Source organism: Strix aluco, chromosome Z (assembly GCF_031877795.1).
Source record: "Strix aluco isolate bStrAlu1 chromosome Z, bStrAlu1.hap1, whole genome shotgun sequence".
Taxonomy (NCBI): Eukaryota; Metazoa; Chordata; class Aves; order Strigiformes; family Strigidae; genus Strix; species Strix aluco.
The window spans coordinates 85,242,841-85,268,235 of NC_133971.1; the positions used below are offsets into that span (position 1 = coordinate 85,242,841).

The following is a 25,395-nucleotide window of genomic DNA, read 5'->3' on the forward strand; positions in this document are numbered from 1 at the left end:
AACAAAAACATTGGCCTTCCCTGGAGACACAACGCTCAGAGCAGACAGCACTTTGTTTGTCGGGTGATGCATGGGGATGGAGATAACACCTATAGGTCTGCCCCAGCCTTGCATTCAGGTCTGGGAATAACCGCTGTTGCAATGCAAACAAGCAGCTCAGCAGCACAGCCCTCACCGGGGCACAGTCAGCTCCCCCCCCAAAGCCAGGCACGATGCTTCCAGAGAACCTACGAAAAGCCAGTGGTTGGATCGTATGTTTTCCTAATTCAGAGGAAGCCTGGCCCAGCTCCGATTTCCCGCAACATCTCTTGGTGTCAGGAGAGGGGGTTGGAAAAGGCCAGATCCATTTATAGCTGAAAAGTCTGGCAGAGGGCTCAGCGTTGTGCAGAAAGGCAGGGAGCTGAAAACTCAGTACAGCCAGCTCCACCAAGGAGGAGAGGCAGGCTGGGGAAAGGGACAGGGTGTATGAAAACCACTTCCCTTCAAGCTGGGAGTGACGGGGGAGAGGTTGCTCCTCCGCAGTGCCAGGCAGAGAAAAACACTCTCTACTTCTGAGTAAATTATAAAAAGTAGGGCAGCAGAAGACTAGCTTTGGAAAAACTGAAGAGCAACTGAGCTGCAGCTATGGCCAGAAGCACTCGCAGGTCAAGCCCAGGCTGCAGGGCTCCGTGCCCTTCTTCTGAGCCCTGCATCTCATCCAGCCCTGCAGCAACCCAGTTCCCCTATCGTGGGGACAGGGCTAGAGGTGGCTCCTGGACAGGGAGCTGAGCCTGGGAACCTGCCTCTGCTAGGAGGAACAACAGCTCCCTCACTCTAGCATATTTACATCGGCCAGCACATAAGTAGATATAGTAAAAAGCTCTTGCCAGCCCTCATGGAAAAATTTTGCCCCTGAGGACCAGACACCAGTTTAAAGCATCAGCATGCACAGACTTACTCTATGATGACTTCAGCTCCTCCCTCGTGTTATCAGGCATAAGACAGAGACGAGAGGTATTTATTTAGCGAACAGTTGTGCATAGTCATGGTAAAGTTAGGAAAAATAACCACTAAAGCTGCGTTAGGGATCACAGAGATAATGAGGCCATAAGAAAAGCAAATGCTGTCTAGACAAGGCAGTGAAATACCAGTGCTGTCGTATAGGCACTGATGACAGGAGCATCATACAAGAAAAATTCTGGTCACCTGCATTTAAAAATGATCAACGCAAATGAACAGGTGCAGAAAGGCCTGGGGGAAACAGAAAACCTATCAAACAAGAAGAAACTTAAGAGCCTGGCTTGTTTAGCCTAGCCAAATGTAGGCAGAGAGCGGATAGGATTGCTCTCTAAATATATCACAAGAGACAAACAGAACTGCTGAAGCAAAAGGATAATGCTGGCACGACAACAAGAGAATAAATGCACTGTGAATACATTTAGGTTGAAAATTAGAGGGGGAGAAAAAAAATCAACCATCAGAACAGGAAGCTTTCCAGCTGGAATGGCTGGTTTTAGAATGAAGTTTTATTAGTGGTCTGACTGGGTTATAGGACACAGCGTCTCACAGATATCCAAGAGGTCCCTTATGCTCCTGTTTTTGTTCTCAGCTGGTAATTAGCATGGGTCATTATTCACACAACTCCTTTCTTATAACAGACCTTGTTGAGGATTGCTGCAGTTGGAGAACCTAGGGCAAGCAGGCGATGCCCCTTTGCCTTCCCATTCCCTAAAGGCTGTTCATGAGTAATGACTTCCAGGCTACAGGTCAGTGGAAGAGAGTTGTGTGGATGCGCACTGATAACGTGAGAGCTGGCGGGCAGCCTGGCAGGACTGCAGGTGTTGCAGTTAGCCATCTGAAACAGCCTCGAGGTGCCTCTGCCCAAAAGTACCTGCTGCCCCACACTATGAGTGGTAGAGGTTGCTCCGGGTCACCCTGTTGGATTCAGGGGAGAGAGAAGATGCTCTAAGACCTCCACTGCTGCAGTGTAACAAAAGTAACCATATTGTCATGGGTTATCATCCACGCATTGTCATTCTTGATCCTGAAACTGCTGCCCAGTGGGCTGGCGAGTATTTAGGTACTACAGCAGAACAGAGTCTTCAAACCATGAACCTTTCTGTTATGGAATAATGAGGAAAAAGGGGAGTAACCCACATTTCAGGGATTCATTTTGATATGTCTATCAAAGAGAAGACCTTCATGAAAGACTAAATTATGATGTCCAGACATGGCACAACCGATGACACGAGGTGTGACACACACCCCCCACCCCCGGGACATACGGACCCCCCCGAGGCAGCTGCCCCCCACCCTGCTCTGCTCACGGACAGGCCTCCCCGCTGCCCCCCCTCCGTCGCCTCTTACCGGCCGCCCGCACCGCTCCGTTGTTTACAGCCGGGCGGCGGGGCGGGATCTCAGCGCTGCCCGCCCCCCCCCCCCCCCCCCCCCCCCCCCGCGCTCCCGGGAATGGGCGTCGTCCGTCTAAGGATGTCTGACGTTTCCTCTAAGTTTCTTCTTAAAACATCCCTGATAGGATCTGAAGTTTGGGAATTTGATTGTTTTCAAAATCAGGATGCGGCATGAAAAGCGCTATCGTGACAGGTGCAGCCTTCCCACAGGCTGTCCTCCCACTTCAGGAGGTCCAGGACCAACATACACATCTGGTTATAAATTCCTTTGATCAATTAGCAGACTGGCAAAGAATCAATCATCCCAGTATTTTTATTTAAAAAAAAATATTTTACAGAATCAGGGGTGATGTAGCACAGACATCACTGCCAACTGATATGTTTCAAATGCTGATCTTGTCAAACCACTGAAATATTGGTATTTGGTGCAAGTTCACCAACAGCTCTATTATCCCCTGCATGTGCTATACAGCATTTGCAAATCCCCTTCAGCCAGAGGTGAGTGCTTTGCACATAAACCATATGAAAAGAGTGACAGTCTCAAGAGTTGCCTTGCTCCGTCAGCAAAAGGCCTGCCTCTGCTGCTCTGCGTTATACCCTGCCGCATTACATGTTAGGAACAGCTTTGATAGAACTCTCGGTCCACAGACCAGTCCAGATATTGGGGGGGATGTCTGCTTACCTGCATAAATTCTCCTTTTTCCTCTAGCCCCAGGGAGGCTGACTGTGAAAGACATAATCCTCATCAGAAGTCCATCACTGTCTCTGCAAAGTGAATGGTAAATCTGAGGGCTGTGACAACCGCAAACTATCACAGCCGTTTCCTCAGTCAGGGTGCAGGCTCTCACTTTACTTATCTCCTTGCAGAGGAGATCACTGGATTAGAATTTGCTCCTTCCCTAGCAAGCAGCTCCTGGCTGCTGAAGTTTGGATCCAGTCCCAGCTCTAGATTTGCACTGGCTATGCTGAAATTTAATACCACAGTTTGCAACGAGCCTCCCAAAGCAGCAGGTGCAACAGACTGGTTTTTTTTCTGTTCTGAGTTAAACCGAGGGAGATGAAACCTTCTATTAGAGTTTAAACAATTTTACACAGTAATTGCTGAAACTGGGACCACAGGCATCAAGGTGTTATATGCAGACTGGATGAAATGGGGACATGGCTGGCCTGTTGCCATCATACACTGCCTCCACTGATAGCTCAGAGACTCAAGGCAAAGATCTCCCAATAAATACCAGATGGTTACTGTGCAAAAAAATCCAATTCAAACAAGGAAGGAGTCTAAATTTATATAAAGGAGACAAAAAAAAAAAAAAAACACAACACCAAAAAAACCCACCAGCCAACGCTGCTTAAACCTCTGCGCAAAAAAGCTCCATTTAGACAGCTCAGCAGTACTGGCAGGACAGACTCGTGCTGCCATGCTGGCCTTCCACCCAGTAACCCCGCTGATTATGGAGCTGGTTAACAAAACAGTGAGCAAGTCCCAGTCCCTCAGGATCACCATGTCTTTGGCTGTGTCGGTGCATTTTAGGTCCCTCTGCTGGCAGCCAGGCTGATAGCATTTTCAGCTCTGCAACTCATGATTGACAGATGAACTGTTCCCAAATAAAATATTAGCCAGCACAGAGAAACTCTGCAGAAGCACCTGAAGCTCTCACTAAGTTCCTCTGAAACTTGACCGCTCATCAGGGAGGCTGAGGGAGCCGCCTGGGCACGCTTCATCCCTTACACCGAGTGACAGCATCAGTGGAGTAAAGGGCAGCACACCCTGAGCTAGTCATGAAATAGCATCTCTGCCTCCGATACTGCCTGTGTGATCTCCATCAAGCAGATGTGTGTGTGCGTGTCTGTTATGGTGGGAGAGACACCCGGTGCTGGCAGCTTAGATGAGCCCAAACCATGACACAGGCTTCTCAGGGCCAGATTTTATGCCTTGAGCCATATGGGAGCCTGAGCTTCTTTTGCCCTTTTAAGTCTAAATGAAATAGCTGGTGCCCAGCTACAAAACCTTAGGAGGGCTCTGAGGACAATGATCTTTTATGAGAGCAGATTTGCAATGCAGATAAAACAGGGCAGGCTGATGAATGTCAAGTCCGTGTCCCTTGACCAACTAAGGGTTTCTGTGAGCTTGCAGCACTTCCTGACTGCAGATGCGGAAAGAGGGTGGTGTTTGGGCACTGGCCATCTCTTGAGAAACTGGATTAACCATTAGTTTGAAAGGAGGTTATCTCCAACTCACGCCTTCCAAAGTGCCTGTGTACAGTCAAAAGGCTACAAAATTACACATATTACAAAGATTAGGGATTTGGGGGTTGTGTGGCTGGACCTAAGGCACACCTGGGTCAATACTGTCACCCAAGTAATAGGGCCCAGAGTGGATTAATGACAGAAACAAAGGCACGTGAATGAGAAAGACATTGCCAATTCAGCCTTTTCCTCAGCCTGGACTTCTCTTTGCTCTGAGGTATGTAGTAAAAGGGAGAAAAAAAAATTAGCGTTATGAACAATCTCAGGGAGTGGAGATGCCTCCGGTGGCATGTTCTGTCTTGTTCCAGGGAAACCCTCTGGAATACCATACAACAGCTCTAATCCACCGTGTCTGCCTTCCCCGGCAACAGCACACATCTTCACAAGAGAAACTGCAGTGAGAGGGTGCATGTGGGTGAAAGGAAAGGCCCAAGTCCTTGATTTAGTAGCCCCGAGGGCAGAGCTCTGGGCAGCCACTCTCTCGGTTCTTGGCAGGGGGCTGGGTTCTTGGCAGGGAGCAGCGCCTCATCCTGACAGACCTTTACTTTGGTTTGCTATGTAGGTTTTTTTGTTTGGTTGGTTTGGTTTTTGGTCTTTGTTTACAGTCCTTTGTGTTTATGTTTGTCACTATTTGGTGAAAATGTTCCCGTTGTGGCAAAAGGTGATTTTGGCCGCATGTTTCTCCCAGACATAATGAGTGCTCCAAAGCCGTGCTGATGGGAGAAGGCATAGCCGGAGCGGCGGGTGCTGGTCCGCCGCAGGCGTCTCTTGGGTGAGGGTGGGGGTGGCCGCTTTTTGGCTTCTTTGATCTTGAGCAGGACCTGAAATCAGAAAATAAGATGGAAAAAGTGGAAGTGCATAATTATTCACAAGCACAGTAAAAGAGGAGCAAAGAAAGGGAAACAGAAGCAGGGGTGCAAAGCCAAAGATGACTGGCAAAACAGGGGCATGGCGGGAGGGGTTGCAGAACAGGAACTGAACTGGCAGCACAGGATGGCAATCTGGTGAAAGGAAAAGTCGATCTTATTCTAAAAGGCGTTAATGGGAGTGTCATCTGTAAGTCACTGGAGGGGAGGATGTCAGTGTATTGTTCCTCACAGCTCTGTGATGCCTTGGTCTGGATATCACTGTAGCTCTTTTAGGCACTTCAGTCAAAATGTGAAAGTCATCTCAACAATAGTCAAAAGTCCAGAAGACAAATAACGAAGCATTTAAAAATTGGCTTACTTAATCTAGAAAACAGACTACTAAAGGGGATCTTTAATATGTAAAAGCTTTTTATAATGAGAATGGTGATCAACAGATTCTCATATTCCTTGGCAGAAGGGAACAAAATAATGCACTTCATTTGCAGGTAGTGGGCTCTCTGCTCCCATGTGGCCACTCAGATAATGTGTGGACAAGCATCTTTTCAGAAAGGGGCTGTCAAAGGCAGGAGGCCAGTACTGAGTGCCAGCAGCTCAGCAGAATCCCCAGCCACTGGACCCCTGTCATTTCTGCCTGGGACAGTGGCAGCTGTAGGCACTTGGCTTCTCTAAGCATTAGGTCTATTTAAGTTACTCTCGTACTGCCAGCTGGGGATCTCGGTACAGCAGGAAACCCAAACACTCTTCTCCTGTGACAATTCACTTCCTAGAGGAAAGTAAAGTGATTTTGCACTACAGAGAGATGCTCAACCCAAGGACTGAGGCTGGGACACAGCTGTGTCAGACTTCTACTCAACTGAAGGTAAACTCAGCCCATTTTTGCACATCTAGCTGTTTCCCGAGGACCTTACTTCCTAGCAGTCTTCTCTAGCACCCACCTATCCCCTCTGCAAGGGCTGAGAATTCCCCTTCACTCGTCTTCCAGCAGTCCTGGAGCACCTGGGGATCTTCTCAGACATCCCAAGGGTGATCAGGGCAGGCACAGAGGAGCATGCCCTTGGGGCTGTACTCAGAGACAGTCGTGTCTCACAGCTCAGTGCAGGAAGAGGCAGGAAGCACCAGGTGGCAGCAGCATTTAGCAGATGCTGCTGTTTGAAAGCCAGCCCAGAAAGCTGTGCTGATGCTGATATTCTTGAGGGGTCCATTGGCTGTAGTGAGCTGTGTGCTCTCTGCCCACTTCATCTCTCCCAGCCTCTCCTTGCCCTAGTGGCCTTATCTTCATATTCCTGGGCATGGGGGGGCAGCTGGTTTCAGAGGGGACGTATAACCGTTGGCTACAAATGAAGTAACTTCGAAAGTAAAAAAATGCCCAGCAAACACATACGCCTGGGTGGAGGGTGAAGGGCTGCGGTCTGTCAGGCTAAAAACTGTATGGCAGCAGGGCAGGAGGAACATGCCACTCCTTTGCCACTGAGCCACAGCACATAAACCCTGCACCTAAAAATAGCATAGCCTCCTTGCTCCAGTGCAATCTAATCCACATCTAAATAATCTCAGCATTGGTCCCAGCTGCAGATGGTTTGAACTGTGCCAAAACCCAAATTCAGTCCTCCTTCTCAAGGGACTAGGGGACAGATGGATGGCAGCCTAGTAAGCTTAGGTGGTAGTAAGCAGGATTTCTGGTTTAATAAGGTATCTCCTTACTTTATCACTGGGAGTTGGCTTTAACTGAGCCTTCAGAAATCGAAAGCCAACTACAGGCAGCACACAGAGGGTGATGCTGAGGAAAATTGCTAGCCACACATTTGGTTGGCTGAGGGTGTTCCGAGCTGTACCTGAAAAACAGAAGCATGATTAAAACTGTAACAGCAGCACCTCTCACCATCAGGGTTCACCTGAACCTTTTGCTCTCTGTGATTCCAAAGCAACTGGCAAACAAACCAAATTATAAAGCCGACACTATCTCCAACAGTGGAATCAACTTGCTGTAGAGAAGAGAGCAACATCAATGTCACTGAGACAAGCAAAGAAAAATGCAACGTCCAGACACAACTGCAGCAACAACTCAGGGAGACAAGGATATCAGAGTGAATGCCTCATCTCTTTACAAAGAGTCAAATCACTGCAAAGGATTGATACAAGTGTTTAGGAGACCTTCTTCAGCAGCAGTCCAGGCCTCTCACCTTTTCCAGGACTGTACTGCAAAAGGAGGAACACTATTTTCCTACTTTCCAGCACCATTTCCTGAAGCATATGGAGTGCTGGCTCTGACTGCCCAGCAGGCAGCATGATCCCTTTATGAGAGGAGTATGTGTTGCTCTGAGTGTCTGCATGGACAGTGTGGCCTAATGGGTGTATTGGCAGAGCAACTGCCATGTGCTGGTGTGACACTGCCATCTTCTTTGAAACCAAAGTGCTCACTTCTGACTCCTCCAAAACTAAAGGAATGTAAGATAGAACAAACAGTCTGCAAAACCCTCATTACAGGGCTTAATGATGCTGTTATTGGCAGTAAAGTTACTGAATGTTTTCTTTTCAGTTGGCCAAATTCTGCTGTAATACAACTCCACTGAAATTAAAGTAAACAAGTTGTCTGAGTCCAGACTAGAAACACTTTCCTTAAAATGGTTTCAGACTGAGACCTTATTAAGCATCTCTCAGCATTATGGCAAATTTGACCTATGTAGTATCAACAGAGCATCAGATAGAGATATCCCTGGCAAGTGAGTTACTACCTGTCTTTGGGAAGTGAACTGACACTCTGTCATCTCTCACTCAGCACTTTTGATACTAAAAGCCATCTTACAGTGGATGTGACCATCTGCTTGGAAAATACACTGCAACAACTGATGTGCATCTCAGATATCTCCAAAATGGCCAAGCACCTTGGTATTGCAGTGAAGATGGGCAGAACAAGTCTTGGTTTAACAATTCATCCAGAAATAAAGGCATGGATTAATACACCAACCTGAGACTCAAAGCAAAAAGGATTGGGATTTCAGAAGTAGAGTCTCATAACAATGTTGTATCAATATTGGCTATGGATGCACAGAGCTATTAGAAACATCTGAATTACTTTGCTAAGCTTTCATCTTCCTTCCTGTCAAAGTCTCAGGAGACGGACTCATTTTTATGTTATCCTTCACCTTTTGCATAAGTTCAGAAATCTGTTATGTAGAGTAACTCCAAAGACCTGGTCATCACTGGAAATTTTTTTGTTGGGAATTTGCCATTTAATCTGGTGAAGGCTCACCATAATCACATGACATTTTTCTCATGTCTAACCAGATGTGGTACTTCTATGGTTTCCTATACCAACATGTTAACTTACAGAAGAACATGCATCCTTCTGCAAACAAAATACTCCTAGATACCTGTAAGACATGGACACCCAGATATAAAAGAGCAACAGAAAGCATTCCAGACAGCCCAGCAGGTTTATTTAAAGGACCATTCTAGTGGCTGCATGTGAGTGTGCATTCCTATGCAAGGAAGTGAGCTGGCACACTTTAAACTGGACGGATGGGATTCAAAATAAGTATTCCCAGCAGCCCGCAAAAATACCCTGTCATTTCTTGTAGAAGAGCAATCAGTATATTCTGTAATTGCCTCTAGAGAGGCAATAACATGCACTAGAAATACTCAGCAGATTTAAGCCCCACAGTATGCCCATTTTGAGTGCAATCCAAATTTGTCCCAGGGCTTACCAATGAAGGGAAAGGAGGCTGTGAAGATCAGGTACATGCCATCACTATACATGGTGAAGGTGATAGCAAAGTAAACAGAAAGGCTGCCCCAGATGAAGAACTGGTTCACAACTGTCCAGTAAGAGGTGTCCAAGCCAATCTGAAAGAATGGAGCAATACAGCTATCGTCAGTGCCTTAATTATTTAGCAGATCCATGCCGAACACAGCTAGAGATCTTGTCCTCTTCTTTGTACCCCTGCTACCAAGACTGTTACTCATTCAAGTCTCAAGAAATACCAAGCCACAGATTGTAGGATGCTGGAACACCATTCAAAGTAAGCACTAGTGTATTTGCCCTGTTGTTGCCCTCTTATGGAGCATTCACCAGTGTCCAGTACTGGAGACAGGATACTAAGTTCAAAGGAGCCATGCTTATGTCCCCATTCCCAAGATGTTATCTAGCATTGAAAACTAGGAGAAGGAACCTACAAGACCTCAGACAGCAGAAACCATTATCTAGGGAGGTGTGCTTGACTGACTTTTCTTTTAAGAAATTTCTCTCATCCTGCTACTACCATCTGAGTTTTTGTCATCCAATTCTTAGCTATTTCTTCCAGCAAGTGCAGTTGTACCATCTGCATCATGCATGGGGCCAGGCTACAGAGACAGCCCCGTGATGGAGACCCTGTAAATAACTGCCTGATATCAGACAGCCAGTCCCATGCTTCAAACCCATTTCATAAAACTGGAATGAGTCCTTTGCTACTCCCAGCCTTAACTGTTTTGTCTGCTATAACTGTAAAATTCCCAAGGCAAAGACTCTGCTTTCCTGTCACCCCGATCTTTCATGGCATATAAATCTGTTGTTCTGTGGAACTGAGGAGAGTAATCTGGTGCCAAGAGACATTTTTTTTTTTTTTTTTCCAAAAATGCAAGATGCAGCAACAAATACAATGCAATCAAGATCCCAAATGGCCCTCCAGATGCTGCCTTCATAAAACAAAAACTAATTCCTAAAAACATTACCTGCGATGGCTTACCTGTACAGACACCACAATCAGTAAGCAGGTCTGGGCCATCAGTGCAAAGGACTGGTAGTCAGCAATGGCTTTCCCATCACTTCTCATTGTATTATACATGGCCCCATAGGGGATGAAGAAGAGAATGAGGGAACTGTAGATCCCTTGCAACATGCACTTGACAAACACCGTTTTGTTAAAATAGAGGTTTTGCTGGCCAGGCACATATAGCTGAGGAAATAGCATGCTCCAACGATCATCCACATCCTGAAAGTAGAGAGGAGATTGTCAGATTTGCTGGCACCTACCCAGCCAACCACACAAGATCATTTAGGGTTGCCATGTCCCTGTGACATGCATTTCCATGAGAAAAGGCTTAGCACACAATTCACTCAGTTGTGCTGACCAGCATGCCACATCCCAAGGTCACCTAGACATATTTTTCATGTTGAATTTCACCTTTCTTGTGCTGAGAAAACTGACAAGTACTGCAAAAAAAAATGAAGGTACAGTTCATCTTAAGCAGAGTGCATGGTCTGCTCTCCAGAGAGTTGCCTGGAAGCTGAGGGATAGAAAATACCTCCCCTGGGTCCACACACAGGCAAGGCTATCTGACTGGGATCCCTTAAGTGTCTGTGAACCACTGCAGAGTAGCAAGTTCCTACTTATTTAACTTCTAAAAGGCATATAGGAACAGCTTTTTTGCTTTTATGTCTTGCCAAACAGTAATAATGAGGTAGAAATGTGTATCTGAAATTACTGCAGGAAGACTTCCACTAGAAAGGCTGAACCTAGAACACCTGCCTTCGGAGATCTAGTTCATTAAGTGGCTTTGTAGTTGTAAAAAGTAACTTGTCAGGCTTCAGGAGCACAGCTGATAGGATGTGATCACTTCAGGGGAGTGTTGCAATGGCAGCTTTTACTGTAGTCAACAGCATAACCCAAAAGTCTTGTCACACACTGAAATCCACAGGCCAAATCAAGATAATACAGCATCTCCTCCCTGGTGCATCCTTTTTTTGTGCTCTCAGGTCTCACTGGCAGGAAACTATTTCACGGGCTACCACAATAGCTAGCCAAAAAGTCAGCTGCTTTTGCTTCATGAAACCAGCTCAAAGCACCTGGAGATAAAACCCCTCTATAAAAGTCCAAGTGATGATAGAAACAGTACCTGATCGAAAAGGCTCATTCCTAGCACTGGGAGGGAGGTATATACCAAATTGTAAAGCGTAATGAACCACTCATCATAGACAGTCTAAAAAAAAGAAAAAAACAGAGCATGAAGTTAGCAAAAGGCTGCCTTTTCCAGCTCTTCAAAAGCATACACATAGAATCATCATAATCATAGAATCATAGAATACCAGGTTGGAAGGGACCTCAAGGATCATCCGGTCCAACCTTTCTTGGCAAAACCATGGTCTAGACAAGATGGCCCACTTGAATCTTAAAAGTGTCCAATGTTGGGGAATCCACCACTTCCCTGGGGAGATTATTCCAGTGGCTGATTGTTCTCATTGTGAAAAATTTTCCTCGTGTCCAATCAGAATCTCCCCAGGAGTAACTTGTACCCATTACTCCTCATCTTTTCCATGTGACTCCTGGTAAAAAGGGAGTTTCCATCTTCTTTGTAGCCACCCTTTAAATACTGGAACATGGTGATAAGATCTCCCCTAAGCCTTCTCTTCTCAAGGCTAAACAAACCCTACTCTCTCATCCTTTACTCATGCAGCAGGCTTCCCAGTCCCTTGATCACCTTTGTGGCCCTTCTCTGGACCCTCTCCAGCCTGCCCACAACTTTTTTGTATAGTGGGGACCAAAACTGAACACAGTATTCCAGGTGTGGCCTGGCAAGCACTGAGTACAGTGGGGTAATGACTTCTTTCTCTCTGCTGGTGATGCCCGTGCTGATGCAGCCCAGCATCCTGTGACTTTCTTTGTCGCTGCAGCACACTGTTCACTGATGTTGAGCTTGTTGTCCACCTTTTCCACAGAGCTGCTCCCCAGACAGGTAGATCCCAGCCTGTGCTGCACTCCTGTATTATGTTTTCCCAGGTGCAAGACCTTAACACTTGTCCTTGCTGAACTTCATAAGGTTCTTGTTAGCCCACTCTTCCAGGTCTTCTGCAGGGTGGCTCTCCCTTCCAAACTGTCCACTTCCCCACTCAGTTTGGTATCATCAGCAAATTTCATCAGGGTACACTTCATCCCATCATCCAGATCACTTATGAAGGTATTAAACAGTGTTTAATACACTATTAAATTCTGGAACATCTTGGTTCAAGATGCTACCAAGACCAAAAGTATAAGGTGACTCAAGTTCAGCAGCCCTAAACGACTTGTTACCATAAGCTGTGGGAATACATGGGGGATGGATCATGTTATGCTAACCCCGTTTGCTCAGCATCCATCGCTGGTGCTATGGGGCAAGCATAGGTCTTACACAGATCTGCGTCAAACTGTTCAGGCCTCTGTGTAATCTGTATCCTTGTTTGATGCCTGTAATCACTTCAAACACTTTCAAAAGTTCCACAAAGGACCTATGTGCTTCATAATGCATCTAAATGTCTTCAGGCATCTGCCCTCTACGAGCAGTGCAATGAAGGCAGCAATATCTGCTTTATACTCGTACAGCTGAAGAAGGCAGACCTGTGTGCTATTCAGTGAGGTGGGGGAAATGGCTTAGTTTATTTCCTTTTAAAATGTTTCTGGATACTTTGCTTGAAAACGCTAGGCATGACTATGAGAAAACAGCAGCTGGACCTACCTGTGCTGAGAAGCCAGAGAAGAAGCCATACCAGAAATGCACTAACGTGAAGGCAAAATTCTTATAGAAGAAGTATTTGAGGAACTTGCACATGCGGATGTAGGACCACCGGCCGTGGACCAAGAGCAGGCGCTGCAGGTAACGGAACTGCGCAAAGGAGAAGTCACTGGACAAGACCGCCTGCATCCCCTCCTGGCCACTGATACCAACCCCGATGTGGGCAGCTGCAACAAGAAGGTTATCGATCATGTCATTACACTGAGAGTTTTGATTACCCCATTTTTAAAATGAGTTCCCTGCACTGGGACATTGTATTAATTCCCTCCCAGCCTTCATAAAAAGTCATATGTAAAGTTATTTTTAAAAAAACAAAAATATTTTGGGGCGCTAATTCTTTCAGCAGCATTACGATTTTGGCAGTGGTGATACACTTCCAGTAACTGGGCTTTTATTTGAACGAAATTACACCTTCAGTGACAATGTTTTGTTTCTGAATGTCTTCCAACAGCATAAATGCTGTTGTTCATAACAGCTGCTTTTATGAAAAAGTAACTTTAATTTATACTGACTTGTGACTTATATTTACATGCATGCATGTCCTTCCAGCAGCCTTAAAATATCACTCCAGAGAAGCAAAATCTTCAAACCCCTTATAGATTTCTCAGACAGAGTGCTACAAGGCAGACTGAAGCCTTTTTACGTTTCCTGGACTTTATTAGTTCAATCAAACAATTAGGTAGAAGAGTCACATCTTTTTTAATAGCAACTTGGGTTTATTAAACATGGACATAAGTTTAATGTGACAGCTAATTATACAACTTGAACTAATCACAGAATGGCTTGAGGTTGGTTAGATTCAAAGGTTTCCACGGAACAGTGGATTGATAAAATCCCAAAGTCCCAACCCTCTCGTGGGGGGAGCGGGTTAGTTTCTAATTATCATGTACACTTGAACTTTTCTTATCCTTGCTTTACTGACTGCCTGACTTATCTCCCTTGAAGCTCCCTACTTAGCCTTTCCTTTCTTAATTAAAAGGCTCCAGCTAATCAATTCTTGCAAATTAACACAAGGAAGATTAGCAATAGACCCTTCTGAATAATCTTAATTTAATTATACCTAGTTAGGGGATTTTTTTCATAAATTCACTGAGGTAATGCAGCATCAAATGATGCTCAAGGACGAAGGGGCCTAGAAGCCTGTGCTTTATAACGCAAGGGAGATAATTGATAAATGGCCCTACCACAAGGAAATGTTAAATAAAATCATGTAACATTATACAGACTATTTACAGGCATGAAGATTTTCTTTCTGCATTGCAGACAGGCCCTCTCTGAAACAAACTCATTTGTTCTTTGTATTGCCCTTGTGATGGTGGCCACGCAGACACACAGGTGGACGTGTCACAGCCCCAGTGGGCTTTTGCCTATTCTAAGGTAGAAACAGAGAAGTAGGCAATAAGTGCAACCTTAGCTTCCTGTGATGCTGGTGGTGAGAGCAAAGAGGCCTCCTGTGTGCCTGGGAAGGCAAGAGACACAAGTAGCCTATAGTGACAGTGCTCTGTAAAAAACCTGCCAAAACCTGGGACAAGGCCACTTGGTGCCACAAAGAGAGTGGTACAGAAGGCACTCAGGTAGGTGTTCTGTCTGCTAGGCCACGTTAGATAGCAAATACATCAGCGAGTCAGCTTGCTAGAGCCGGCAGTTGGCCATCACTCACTTTTGATCATGCTGACATCGTTGGCGCCATCTCCGATTGCCAGGGTGACAGCCTTCTTGTACTTCTTCACTAGCTCCACCACCTGGGCCTTCTGCAGCGGAGTCACCCGGCAGCAGATCACCACTTTGCACAGGCAGGCGGTTCTCACCAGCTCCAGCTCCAGATTCCCTTCCAGCGCGTAAGCCTAAGAAGAAGGAGCAGAGGGGGTGTTCAGGTCAGACTAGCAGCAACTCGTGGCCTGACCAAGCCTGACAACAGCTGCTTTGGCTGATGTAACCTGACAGTGCAGCAGAAGTGTCAAACAACAGGAGCACTAAGGGAATGAAGCTGCTGCTGGGCCTGAGACAACCCTGTATATCTCCATGCGAGAGAGTCCCTGCTCATCCCTCTTGGTTTATTTTTTAAGCTCTGGGAGATCTGCGGTATAAATAGAAGAGATTTCATTTTGGGAGTACTTAATTAAAAAAAAAACATGAAAAAAGCTGAGCTCAGGGCATGATAAAGCAAAACACAAAGCCAGAGAGAAGGCAACTTTGTTCTGAGTGCTGACCTTTTAACTCAGTCAGCCGTGTTATTTCTGTTTGGGAAGCACAGAGATAATTGGATGTCTGGTCACCCCTCTAGCTCTACGTGAGGAGGAGGGAGCAGTGTTAGCTTTTCATATTTCTTTCAAATCATGCTTTTTGGTATCTTCTCAGTAGACGTGCGTGGAAGGAATCTACAGGGCGCTCTCCTCCTCAGAGACATTACAGCAGGCCCACTGCCCTTTCTGCAGGCAGTCCTTAGGCCAGATACCCTTTCTTCTTGAAACAGAGAGCTGTGGGTCGCCAGCACCCCTGCTTCCCTTCCGTCAGTTGCAGGCTCAACAAGAGAGACCTTTTCATGGTTTAGCTTTAGTACTGGCTGGTCAGTGCACTTACAGATGGCTTTTGCTACAACATCCTCGCTGCGCAGCACTAACAAAATGTTATCGTGTTACCATAAAAGCCCGTGGAGGAACGCTCTAAGGCTCGTTTTGGAGTTTTAGAAAGCAGGCATTCTTTATTGCAGCGCTGGATGCACGGGGGATCATTCCACATAATGTGCACACACTAAAACAAAAGTTCATCCTTTATATACCTTAAAGACATGAATATTCATTTTCCAATAAGTCTTCACCTTTCTGCCTATCTACTACATTTACATAAGGCTGGCATTGCAGAACTACACTACACATGCATGGGGGTCTCAGGTGGTCGTCGGTGGTCATTTGGGGAGTTAGCCCCCTACTCCTTTTTCCCTTTTATGGTCATGAGTCTTTTGAGGACAATTTCTTCTCCTTGGATGTTTCCCAACTCTGTTGTCCAGTCAGGCTGTTCTTTCTTATCCGCCTTGTCTGAGCATTTCTGCCAGGATGTATTTATTCTCAAGGTTAGGATATCTTCTTTTAATCTTGATTTTAATCACTCAGGATTTGTTAAATACAAAATTAAACACTGTTTGTCAAAAGAATTTCTTAATATTCCCAGCTTTGAGACTTCCAGGTATACACAACTAGGTACAACATGACCACATAAGATATAATGGAATGCTTCCCTTATCACTAATTGTTACAGGTGTCAACTTGCAGGCAGCAACTGCTCACAGGCATCAGTCAAATAGTATATTAATGGTACTGCACACAAATCAGCTAGTGTGATGATGACATTGCAGATGCTACTGTGCTTCTGTTCACTCGTGTTCTTTAAGCAAGACCACATGTGTGCATAGCCCCAGTGCTGCCATCCCACCCATCTGCATGTAGGGATACAGTGCTGAATAGATGCTGTGTTTGAGAGGGACGGTACAGCACTACCTATTACCATTGTTCAAGCTCTAGGTTCATAGAAATAAACAAATAACTCATAGTTTTGTCCACACTGTCCTTGTGGTTCACACCCAGGGGAAAGCCATGGCCTTGGTAAGACTGGCTGTATGCACTCTGCTGTGGGCTGGCTGCTCCCACAAGGCCCAGATTTGAATTTCTTTGTGTGGGACATATCTCCTTGCCAGGGTGTAGGTGAATGTGTGGTTTTCCACCAATAAAAAGAAAGCTTTGTCACTGCTGCCAGGGGTGGTCTGTGCTGCAGGCTGAAGGGATAGAGTAGGAACAGGCCCTGCCTGCGGCTGGCTGGGATGTCGGAGGATTTGCCCATGCAGATGCACCGAATTTGATAGAGCTCTTGTCTGTTTTGCAGTGAATCTAGAGGGGATTAAGGCCCTGGAGTTAAAGAGGGAACGAGGGTAAAAGAGGGAGAGAGTACTTGACAATGTAGGCACTGCCTGAAAGTGTCCTCCCTAGTCCAGGCCCATATATGTGGCACACAAGCCGAAAATGGAGCAAGATGAGAATTTTAATAGTAATTTGCTGGGCTGGTATAGAGCTAGGAGTTAAATTTTCTGGACTGCCCACCAAGAGAGGTAGCAAACACAGGGAACAAAAGCATCTTGTCTCTGAGAGGCAGTGCCTCCCAGCTCTTTCTGTGTCTACCTATTTGCTTCCCCTGCAATCTGGGAAAGCAAAATACAATAGACAAATAAACCTGATCTAGACTAAGCTTTCCTCCCAGACAGGTTGAAATGTATCTAAGCTATTTTTTTCTCTAACCCTTTCTAAAATATTTCCAAAGATGGCAAATCTATTCTAGTGCTTCACTATTCTCACCAGGAAGACATTTCACCCCAAACTCTCTTATTTCAGTTGAATTATGTTACTTTGTTTACCTGTTATTTGAAGAGTATTACCAAGACTGATCAGTATTCTCCAGGCTCAGAAATCCTAACTCTCTCAGTTTTCCCCTATGCTTTCCAGATCATGCATGACTACTCTTACAGTTTTCTTTGTATGCTCTCTAGTTGGTTTATATTTTCTCAAAGAAAATGGCCCAAATAAGTTGAATTATTTCAGCTAAGACTTTACCGATGCCAAATGAAGCAGGAGGCTTTCTTCACAGGTCTTAGAGATGGTGCTCTTACATATATATCTCTGCTTTTGTATCTGTCTAGTTGATTATGTGAAAGTGGAGATCAAGATATTTGTTCTTGATGAATTGCATTCTCCATTTTTCGAAGTATTTCTTCAATTTGTTAAAATTATTTTCAAATCTAATTTTGAACTCCATCACACCTGCAGTTTCTCCCAGCCAGGTGTTACCTGTTCTTTTTAAGCAGTTAATGCAAACACTGAACATCAAATTGATGTGGGATAGCCCCCTGCAGATGCCACTTAACTGTTGATTTAGATCAGCTGTGAGCCCTTAAGAGCCATACTTTCCAAGCAGTCTTGCGTCTGTCACTTAACAATTTCATCTAGACTGTATTACTTCGGTTTGCTTGGAAGAACATCATGGCAGAGAACGTAAAACAATTTATTAGTTAAATTACAAGATACATATCCTATCTGTTAAATATATTTGTTACCAGAGACATATAGTAGAATATGTTATTGGCATAGTTGAAACCCATGTCTGATGTTATCTTCTTTTCTTGCTGCATCCATAAACTGCCTTATCATTCTTCTAGTACCTTTCTGGAAATGAAAATTGATATAACTTCTCTACCCCTCTTATTCACCTAACATCAGGGCCAACTCTTCCCTGTTCCAGTCTTCTGAAACCTTGCCCATCACCTTTGATGTCTCAGATAACCACTGAACCTAATCTTCAATGAGGAGAAAAAAAATTGTTCTTGTAGAGTTACATTTTTAAAGCATTTCCAGACTTCCAGTATGTCCCTATCACATTAAGATCTTCAGAGAACTCAGCCCTAACATGACTCTGGACCCTCCTTACCAGGCTGTGACCAGTGATAACCAGACCATACACTCCATTTGCTTGCTCATCAGGTATAATTTTTGGTTTTTTTGAAGATTTTTCAAACTGAATATTGATTTCATCACTGTCCAGAAAGGAGTCTGGCTTCATCTTTTTCCTCGCATTCCTAAAAAAAGCCCAGAATAATTATGAAAATCTTGTAAAGATATATATGTTTTATTACATCAACTTTATTAACATAAAAAAATCGATGCTTCCCTTTGATAGTTTAGTTCAATTTTCCCTGTATCCATACAACTAATTGCATAGTTTAGCTGCTGCTGTTTGTGCAGATCATCCACATGTTTCTGAAACTCTAACAAGTGTGTGCTAAACTTGTGCTGATTTAAAGTCAAACAAACCAGCTGAGCGTCATGAAGGACAGTATCCCAAAGGGCACCCCAATTTTCTGTGTGTATTGTCTGCCAACCACTTATTTCAAGAGAAAAGGGCTGAAAAACTTCCCCATTTTCCACCTATACCTAAGAACTTGTGTCTACTGAGGAAGCTAAGGGAGAAAGATAGATTTCCAGGTAATGCTAGAAAAGGACCATATCCCAACAAAGGATGGCAATGTGGATGAATGGCAATAGCAGTAGAGCAACAGCATAGCTCAAGCCTGCAGCCAGAGGCTTTGTGGCTCCAGATCACTTGTCAAATGTCAGCTGATATTGCCTGCCTGATTCTGCTTTCTTATACTTTTATATAGATTTGACCTCTTGGATCAAGAAGCTCCAGAGTTTACCCTCAGAGGAGATCCCTACATTGTGTTTAGCTGCTGGATCTTACAGGGAGCCAGGTAGCCCTTATCTGAGGTTCCTGAATGAACTGCAGCAAGTAAAACCCACAGGAAAAAAGGGTGGGATGATACAAAGTACAAATATTGTCAGTGCACAGCAGTGAAGCTGCATAATTCAGCCATTTACCTCAGTTCATTAAGTACGTCATCAGATGTGCTGCCTTCAATAATGAAAACATCTTCCATGTCATCATTCAGCAAGTTGCAGGAGTAACCAATATTCATTGCCGTCTCTGGGAAAGATAAACCAAGAAGATGACCCATCTTAGCAGGCCTAAATTCACCCACCATCTCTGTGGCCTATTTACTCACATGGTAAAAGCTCTCTTTCTCATTCAAAAGAAAAGAGTGAGCCTTTCAGAGCCTTGTTGACTCTGAGCCTTTCAGAGTCAACAGTTTAAGAGAGCAAGAGAGTCACCTAGATGGATGTAGCAGCAAATCTCCCCTAATTTGGCTTCACAAGGCCATAGAAAAAAATAATTCTACCAAAATGAAAAAGCTTAAAACACCTTTTGGTCAATGTACTTAGAGAACAAAAAATATTTCATGTTGATTCCAAAGAATTTTTTCAGGATTTTTAACTTTCCCTCTCCCTACTCCCAGAAAAGCCCCAAACCATAGTTCTGAAGAGGAGTATCAAGACATTTTGTTCACAAAATACTGAAAAAAATATATTTTGGTATTTCATAAGCAAAACTATTACATTTGGAACATGACAAAATGAAATGTTTTTTCTCAAAATTTTTCTCAAAAATTCTCTGCTCGTTTCTGTGATGAAATTATTTGCAAATACTTTGGGCCTCCCTGAAACACCATTGTTTCAGTGAAGTTACTATTTCTTCACAAGAATTCATTGGAGTTTATTTACCATTCTTTCCAACTTAATGCTTTCTCCAAAAGCCTGTGTTTCCTCCATTTCTATTCTGGATCATTAATGCCAGAACCAAACTGAAACAGACCCAACGTCCACTTCAGCATTAAAGTTCTTGGAAAGCAGGACAAGATTTTTTCCACTTTCTTCACCAGGGTGGTCGACTGTACTGAAGTGACACCTTTTCACAGCATATGACAGGGACTATGGAATGCTCATTGGTCACCTTTGAAAGGCAAAGGATGCTGCCTTCACACTGCTTCTGTTACCCTGAACAAAAGGCCTTGTTCACTTTATGTGCTTGCTATCCATGGTATTGTTTACTGGGAACTGTAGGCTGCAAAACTGTTTCTCATCACACATTACAGGCCCCACAAATGCTTCTCATCACACCCAAGGCCACATAGTACGTATTGTTATCCATACAAGTGTTTCTCATCAAATACAAGGACAAATTGGGTACACCAAATAGGTCAGCCTGTTCTTCAAACTGTCAACAATAATTAGTAAGGAACTTTTAACCAGGAGCTACTGTCTTTGAAGAAGAGAAACATCCTGGGACATGGAAGCCTATTAAAATTGTTTTACATAAAACAGCTTAAGACCCCTGCCTGAATACAGACCCCTTACCCTTTGAGCTTGTGCAGGAAGTTCACAAACCCTCTGTATGTTACTAACCAACAAGGGATAGAAGCGATAAACAACTAACCAATAATCATTATAGAAAATATGTAATCACATCGTTTGCAGTATATAAATACTCTGAAGTTCTTTGGTGAGGGGTGCTTGATCTGTGGATGCTTTTCACCTAGCACCCTGCACAGAATAAAGCAATATCTCCTCTCTAAACTAATTTCTGGTTTCAAGAGTCTTTATTTCAGGTAACACTTCCAGCCTCAGGACAGGAATTAAGAACAGGCACTATCTACAGTTACCTGTTCTAATTCCAGATTACTGGAGTTTTGCCTAGCTGACAATGAAGCAAAGCCCTGTGAATGTGTCTTCTGTGCAGTTTTCGAAGGAGGAAGAATGAGAACATGGATCTTAGCAGAACCATCCTGCTGGTGGGAGAAAAGAGAAATATCCAAAGCTGTAGCCGCTTTACCTTGCTTGTCTCCAGTGAGAACCCATATCTTAATGTTGGCTTTGGCAAGAGTCTCAATTGTCTGTGGGACTCCATCTTGTAACTTGTCCTCAATCGCTGTGGCACCTAGCAGCTTAACAGAAAATGGCAGGGAACCGGTAAGTCTTCCCATTGCTAGCAAAAGAGAGAGCGTTAGACCTCCACATGATTAGTTAAGCAAACACAAATTAAATCCAGGAATAAGGTTGTACTGATTTTCATTCTTCCTCAGCAAATTTACTATACAGAGGCCAGATCCTGCATATGTATCTAATCCTCCAGGCTCAGATGGATCATGAACATGCATGAAATTATTTGCCAACATGTTTGCAGACCTACAGGTCTGTGTTCTTCCACATGTCCCCGTCACAGCAGATAGAGCTTTAACTGAGGGACAAAGACAGCTGTGGGTCCGTGTCCCCAGACCTTCATACGCATCCTCTCATGCTTGCTCCCAGCTATATTGTACCGCAGCTGTCATATGGCTGCTAAACATCTTCTCCAGCCCATAACAGACCTGTTCCCACTCCTGCTCCACACTGTCACACAGCTAAACCACAGACTGCTCAAGAAACAAACCTTCATTATTTTAAAGTTGTTGCTTTTTCTGCACTTTGGAGATACTTGGTGGCTTTAACCTATCGTCAAAGGGACATGAAAGTTTCACTGCTAGCTCAGGTTTAGACAGCATCTGCTACCACCTACCTCCTGCTGTTGGGAGACTAAATTCAGAGGTTGGCTTTAAGCCAAGATCCCTTTTGGCTTCCTGGGATGTTCATCATTCATCAGCTATGAATGTTATCAATGTAGACAACAGCTCTGATGGAACTTCTCTATAGGGTCCTCAAAATTGCACAATCCACATTTTACAGCAGTAGTCCCTGGTCCCTGTAGCAGGACCTTAAATGCTTGTACCATACAAAGCCACCTCCTGGGAGCACTTGCAGATCTTTGGCAGCCTGAGTCTGAGCTGGAAGCTGAAAGATGGACACCTATGTCAAATGTGCCCAGGAAAAGAGAACAAGGGCTTGCATTCCCCACAGCCCTTGTCTTTCTGGAGCTGCAGAAAGGCACAATAGTATTGCGCACAGGCCTTTGCCTGTCTGCCCATGGGTGTAAGAGCACCTGGAGGGACAGTTGTGGTGCCTTCCTGACTGTGGATCTTCCTAAGTTTTTAGGTTAATCAATAACTAGTATTTTTACTACTGTTCTCTGAATCTAACCATGTTGCATCCCCTTGTGTCCTTATATCCTTACTCCCATTAAGGGCCCCTAGCAGGAGCCTGCCACACACAGGGACTTCTGCTCTTGCCCATCCACCAGACTATGATACTTGGCAGTCCTCTACACCTCCACAAGACCCATCTACTTCCTTGCTGACTCTGGCTCTCACATGCATTTTCTGTCACAATCCAGGCTTTTCTATACCCACCCTCTGTTCTTCCCACAGCACCTTTGGGAAGTAAAGCCACTCCTGTACAGAGTACAGAGAAGGGTCTGGTATAAACAGCATTTTCTTCTGAGCCACCCTTCTTTCTGTTGTGAGCCCATGACTTTTTCTCTACTCAGGCCATAAGCTTCATAACCCTTCCTTGCAAGGCAGCTGGCCCCTCAACCTCCTAAACCTCCATGTCTTTCCTGCTTGGAACATGACCCACAGAGCATTTGCACAATGTATTCTCTGGACTGGAGGATCAGCATTTTCCACTACTCTGTTGAGACCGAGAAGAGCAGTAGGCTCTGCCCCATGGACTATGCAACTTCCAGAGGTCAGCATCTCCTCGGCTCACAGTTGCTTCTGCCCAGGCCCTGCTGGCATCCTGAGCATACAGCTAATGGAAGGAGCAATGGTGTGGCTCCCAGGATTTCTGAGATTTCAGGAAAGCACTTCTGCAAGTGCAAAAGCTGAATTGCTTCCCCTCAGATCCCACACATACTTTTCATTCATTATTCATGGCTTTAAAACAGAGGCAGACCCCCCAGGGCATTCAAAAAGCTGTAACAACACTCAGGGAGAGAAGAATGACTTGAAGATCACAGTTTAGCCCTATTTCAAATTGACACAAACATGTTCATGGACATCATCTCCCCATCCTTCCCAAGGGCTGCAAGAACAAAGAAGACCCTCTCTGAAATGGAAGGGCACTGGGGATTATTCGCTGCCTGCCATTTCAAAGACAGGAAAATAAATAGATCAGCCATTTGCACATATAAAGGGTAGCTATGAAATATTTGTGTCCACGTCATCTCCCTTAGGCTCTGGTATGTCACTTCATCACCAGAAAGCTACTCTGACACCCACGTGAGTTAAAATAAAACTATTCCCCAGCACTAGTGGCTGACACCCCAGTTACAGGCTCCTGATGGAGGTGCCAGTGAAAACCCAGGACTGCCATATTCTTAACTGCTCTTGTCACACAACCCACTGAGCTGTTTGCAGAGCAATGTTTACTTAAGTCTTACTGAGCTGTTTATTGACAAACCACCATCCTCGTTGCCTCCCCCAGAGCTTGGCCCAGATTCCCTGAAATACCAACCATGAGGTCTTTTTCAATCTCTTCATATAACTCTGACAATTTATCTTCCCGTCCTTCCAAGGCAGTGCTTGCTTCATGGTGACGCCTGATCCACTCCTGAAAGTAGTCTTCGTCCAAGTTTTTATAGGCCACCACAAGTGTCCTCAGACCTTCACCAGCAAACTCCTGCGAGACAATGGTGAGGCAGAATAGGTCAAAGAACAGTCTGCTCACCTGGGCTTACAAAGGACCCTCAGAAAGCAAATGGCTATCTCTAAAAGCTTCCTGCCTAAAGTCTGCAGAGAAAAGGTGAAAAAAATCACACCTTAGACCACAAACCTTGGAGTACTTTTTAAAACTAGTTCCAGACCACTTTACCATTGCCATCCATGGTCCTTACAAAGAACAAATTCAAAAGGGCCTTACTACTTTCTGTCTCTAAAGACTTACATTAACCAGGCAGTTGTTTCCTAGGCTCATATTTGTCAACAAAAGGTTTGTAACAGTGAGACCTAAATAAACACTGAATACAGCCTTGAATTTTGGACCTCGACTCAACATTTCTAGGGTACAAATGCTGGATGAAATGCACAGCATGAGCACAGTCAGTCATAACATCTCAGCAAGTCCTTGTAACTGTGCTTTCTGCAGATGTATGATTGACGGTATGGATCTCAGTGTTTGGTGGAATAACAGAGATCCATTTAGAAAACTGAAGTGTTCCCCCAGGCTTGAAGTAAAGGTGCATCAGGAACAGGCCACATCCATAGCTCTGCTCTGCCCTCTCCTTTGCCAGCAATTTCCTCTGACTCTTTCAGGCAGTGAGCAGAGATGTTTTTGCTATTGCACAACCCCTCTGGCAAAACTTTCTGTTATCTTTTGCTCTGCACCATACCAGCAGGATTTGGCATCACAAGGGGGAGTAAATATAGGCCAAAACATCTCCTTATGTGTAACCACCTCCCAGTGTACACCATCAACAATATAAAAGGCCACAAGTTTGAGTGATGCTTTTTCCTTGCTGCCCAGTCAATATGCCCCTATACGGTCTGGAAGAAGGGCAGGTGAGCAAGAATATGTCCCAGAACCACCCCGGTCCCTTCTGACTGAGACCTCTCAAATCACATTTGCTGCAGATCTGAATTGTGTTCAAGAAGGTAAATGGCTCTGTGGCCCTTTACCGATCAACTGAGTTATTCTGATCCAAGGCATGCTTGAATGCATTGGGTGCATGCGTTGTAGAGTAACAGCAGACTTGGATGGAATTTAGTTGCCAGAACACAGATGTGTTGTGCCATTTCAGGTGTTTCACCTATCCTGCCTGGCTTCCAGCTCCTACTGCAGAGAAATACAGGTTTTCTGGATGTCCCACACTCTATTTGCCATCTGTGTCCAGATGTCTTGTGCCATCTGTGTCCAGATGTCTTGGAGCAGTTCAAATAGCACCTGATGGCCCTGCTTAGGCAACTGATCTGAGACCTAAGGCTTTATAAATTAATTTCCCTCTCTATTCCATAATTTAAAAAATTGGTGCTTAGGTGCTGTTTCTGAAACCTGTTTTTT

General features: G+C 44.7%; 2 protein-coding genes across 3 annotated transcripts in view; both read right to left on the bottom strand.

The window, feature by feature from the left end:
• Positions 1-2,372, bottom strand: part of RUSC2 (RUN and SH3 domain containing 2) — a 63,827-nt gene extending 61,455 nt beyond the window's left edge. Inside the window, exon 1 of the mRNA XM_074811574.1 lies at positions 2,347-2,372. The gene's annotated coding sequence lies outside the window, so the exon portion shown is untranslated. The remainder of the gene's footprint in view (positions 1-2,346) is intronic.
• A 313-nt stretch (positions 2,373-2,685) lies between these two features.
• LOC141917903 (phospholipid-transporting ATPase ID-like) overlaps positions 2,686-25,395 on the bottom strand; it is a 75,210-nt gene continuing 52,500 nt past the window's right edge. For both annotated transcript variants that reach the window (XM_074811580.1, XM_074811581.1), the window contains exons 18-28: positions 23,854-24,018; positions 21,299-21,410; positions 19,450-19,555; positions 18,503-18,650; positions 14,694-14,877; positions 12,977-13,200; positions 11,384-11,467; positions 10,234-10,479; positions 9,214-9,352; positions 7,211-7,341; positions 2,686-5,461 (exon numbers count right to left, since the gene is read on the bottom strand). In XM_074811580.1, coding sequence (XP_074667681.1) covers positions 5,240-5,461; positions 7,211-7,341; positions 9,214-9,352; positions 10,234-10,479; positions 11,384-11,467; positions 12,977-13,200; positions 14,694-14,877; positions 18,503-18,650; positions 19,450-19,555; positions 21,299-21,410; positions 23,854-24,018 — 1,761 coding nt within the window. In that variant the 3' untranslated portion in view covers positions 2,686-5,239. The remainder of the gene's footprint in view (positions 5,462-7,210; positions 7,342-9,213; positions 9,353-10,233; positions 10,480-11,383; positions 11,468-12,976; positions 13,201-14,693; positions 14,878-18,502; positions 18,651-19,449; positions 19,556-21,298; positions 21,411-23,853; positions 24,019-25,395) is intronic.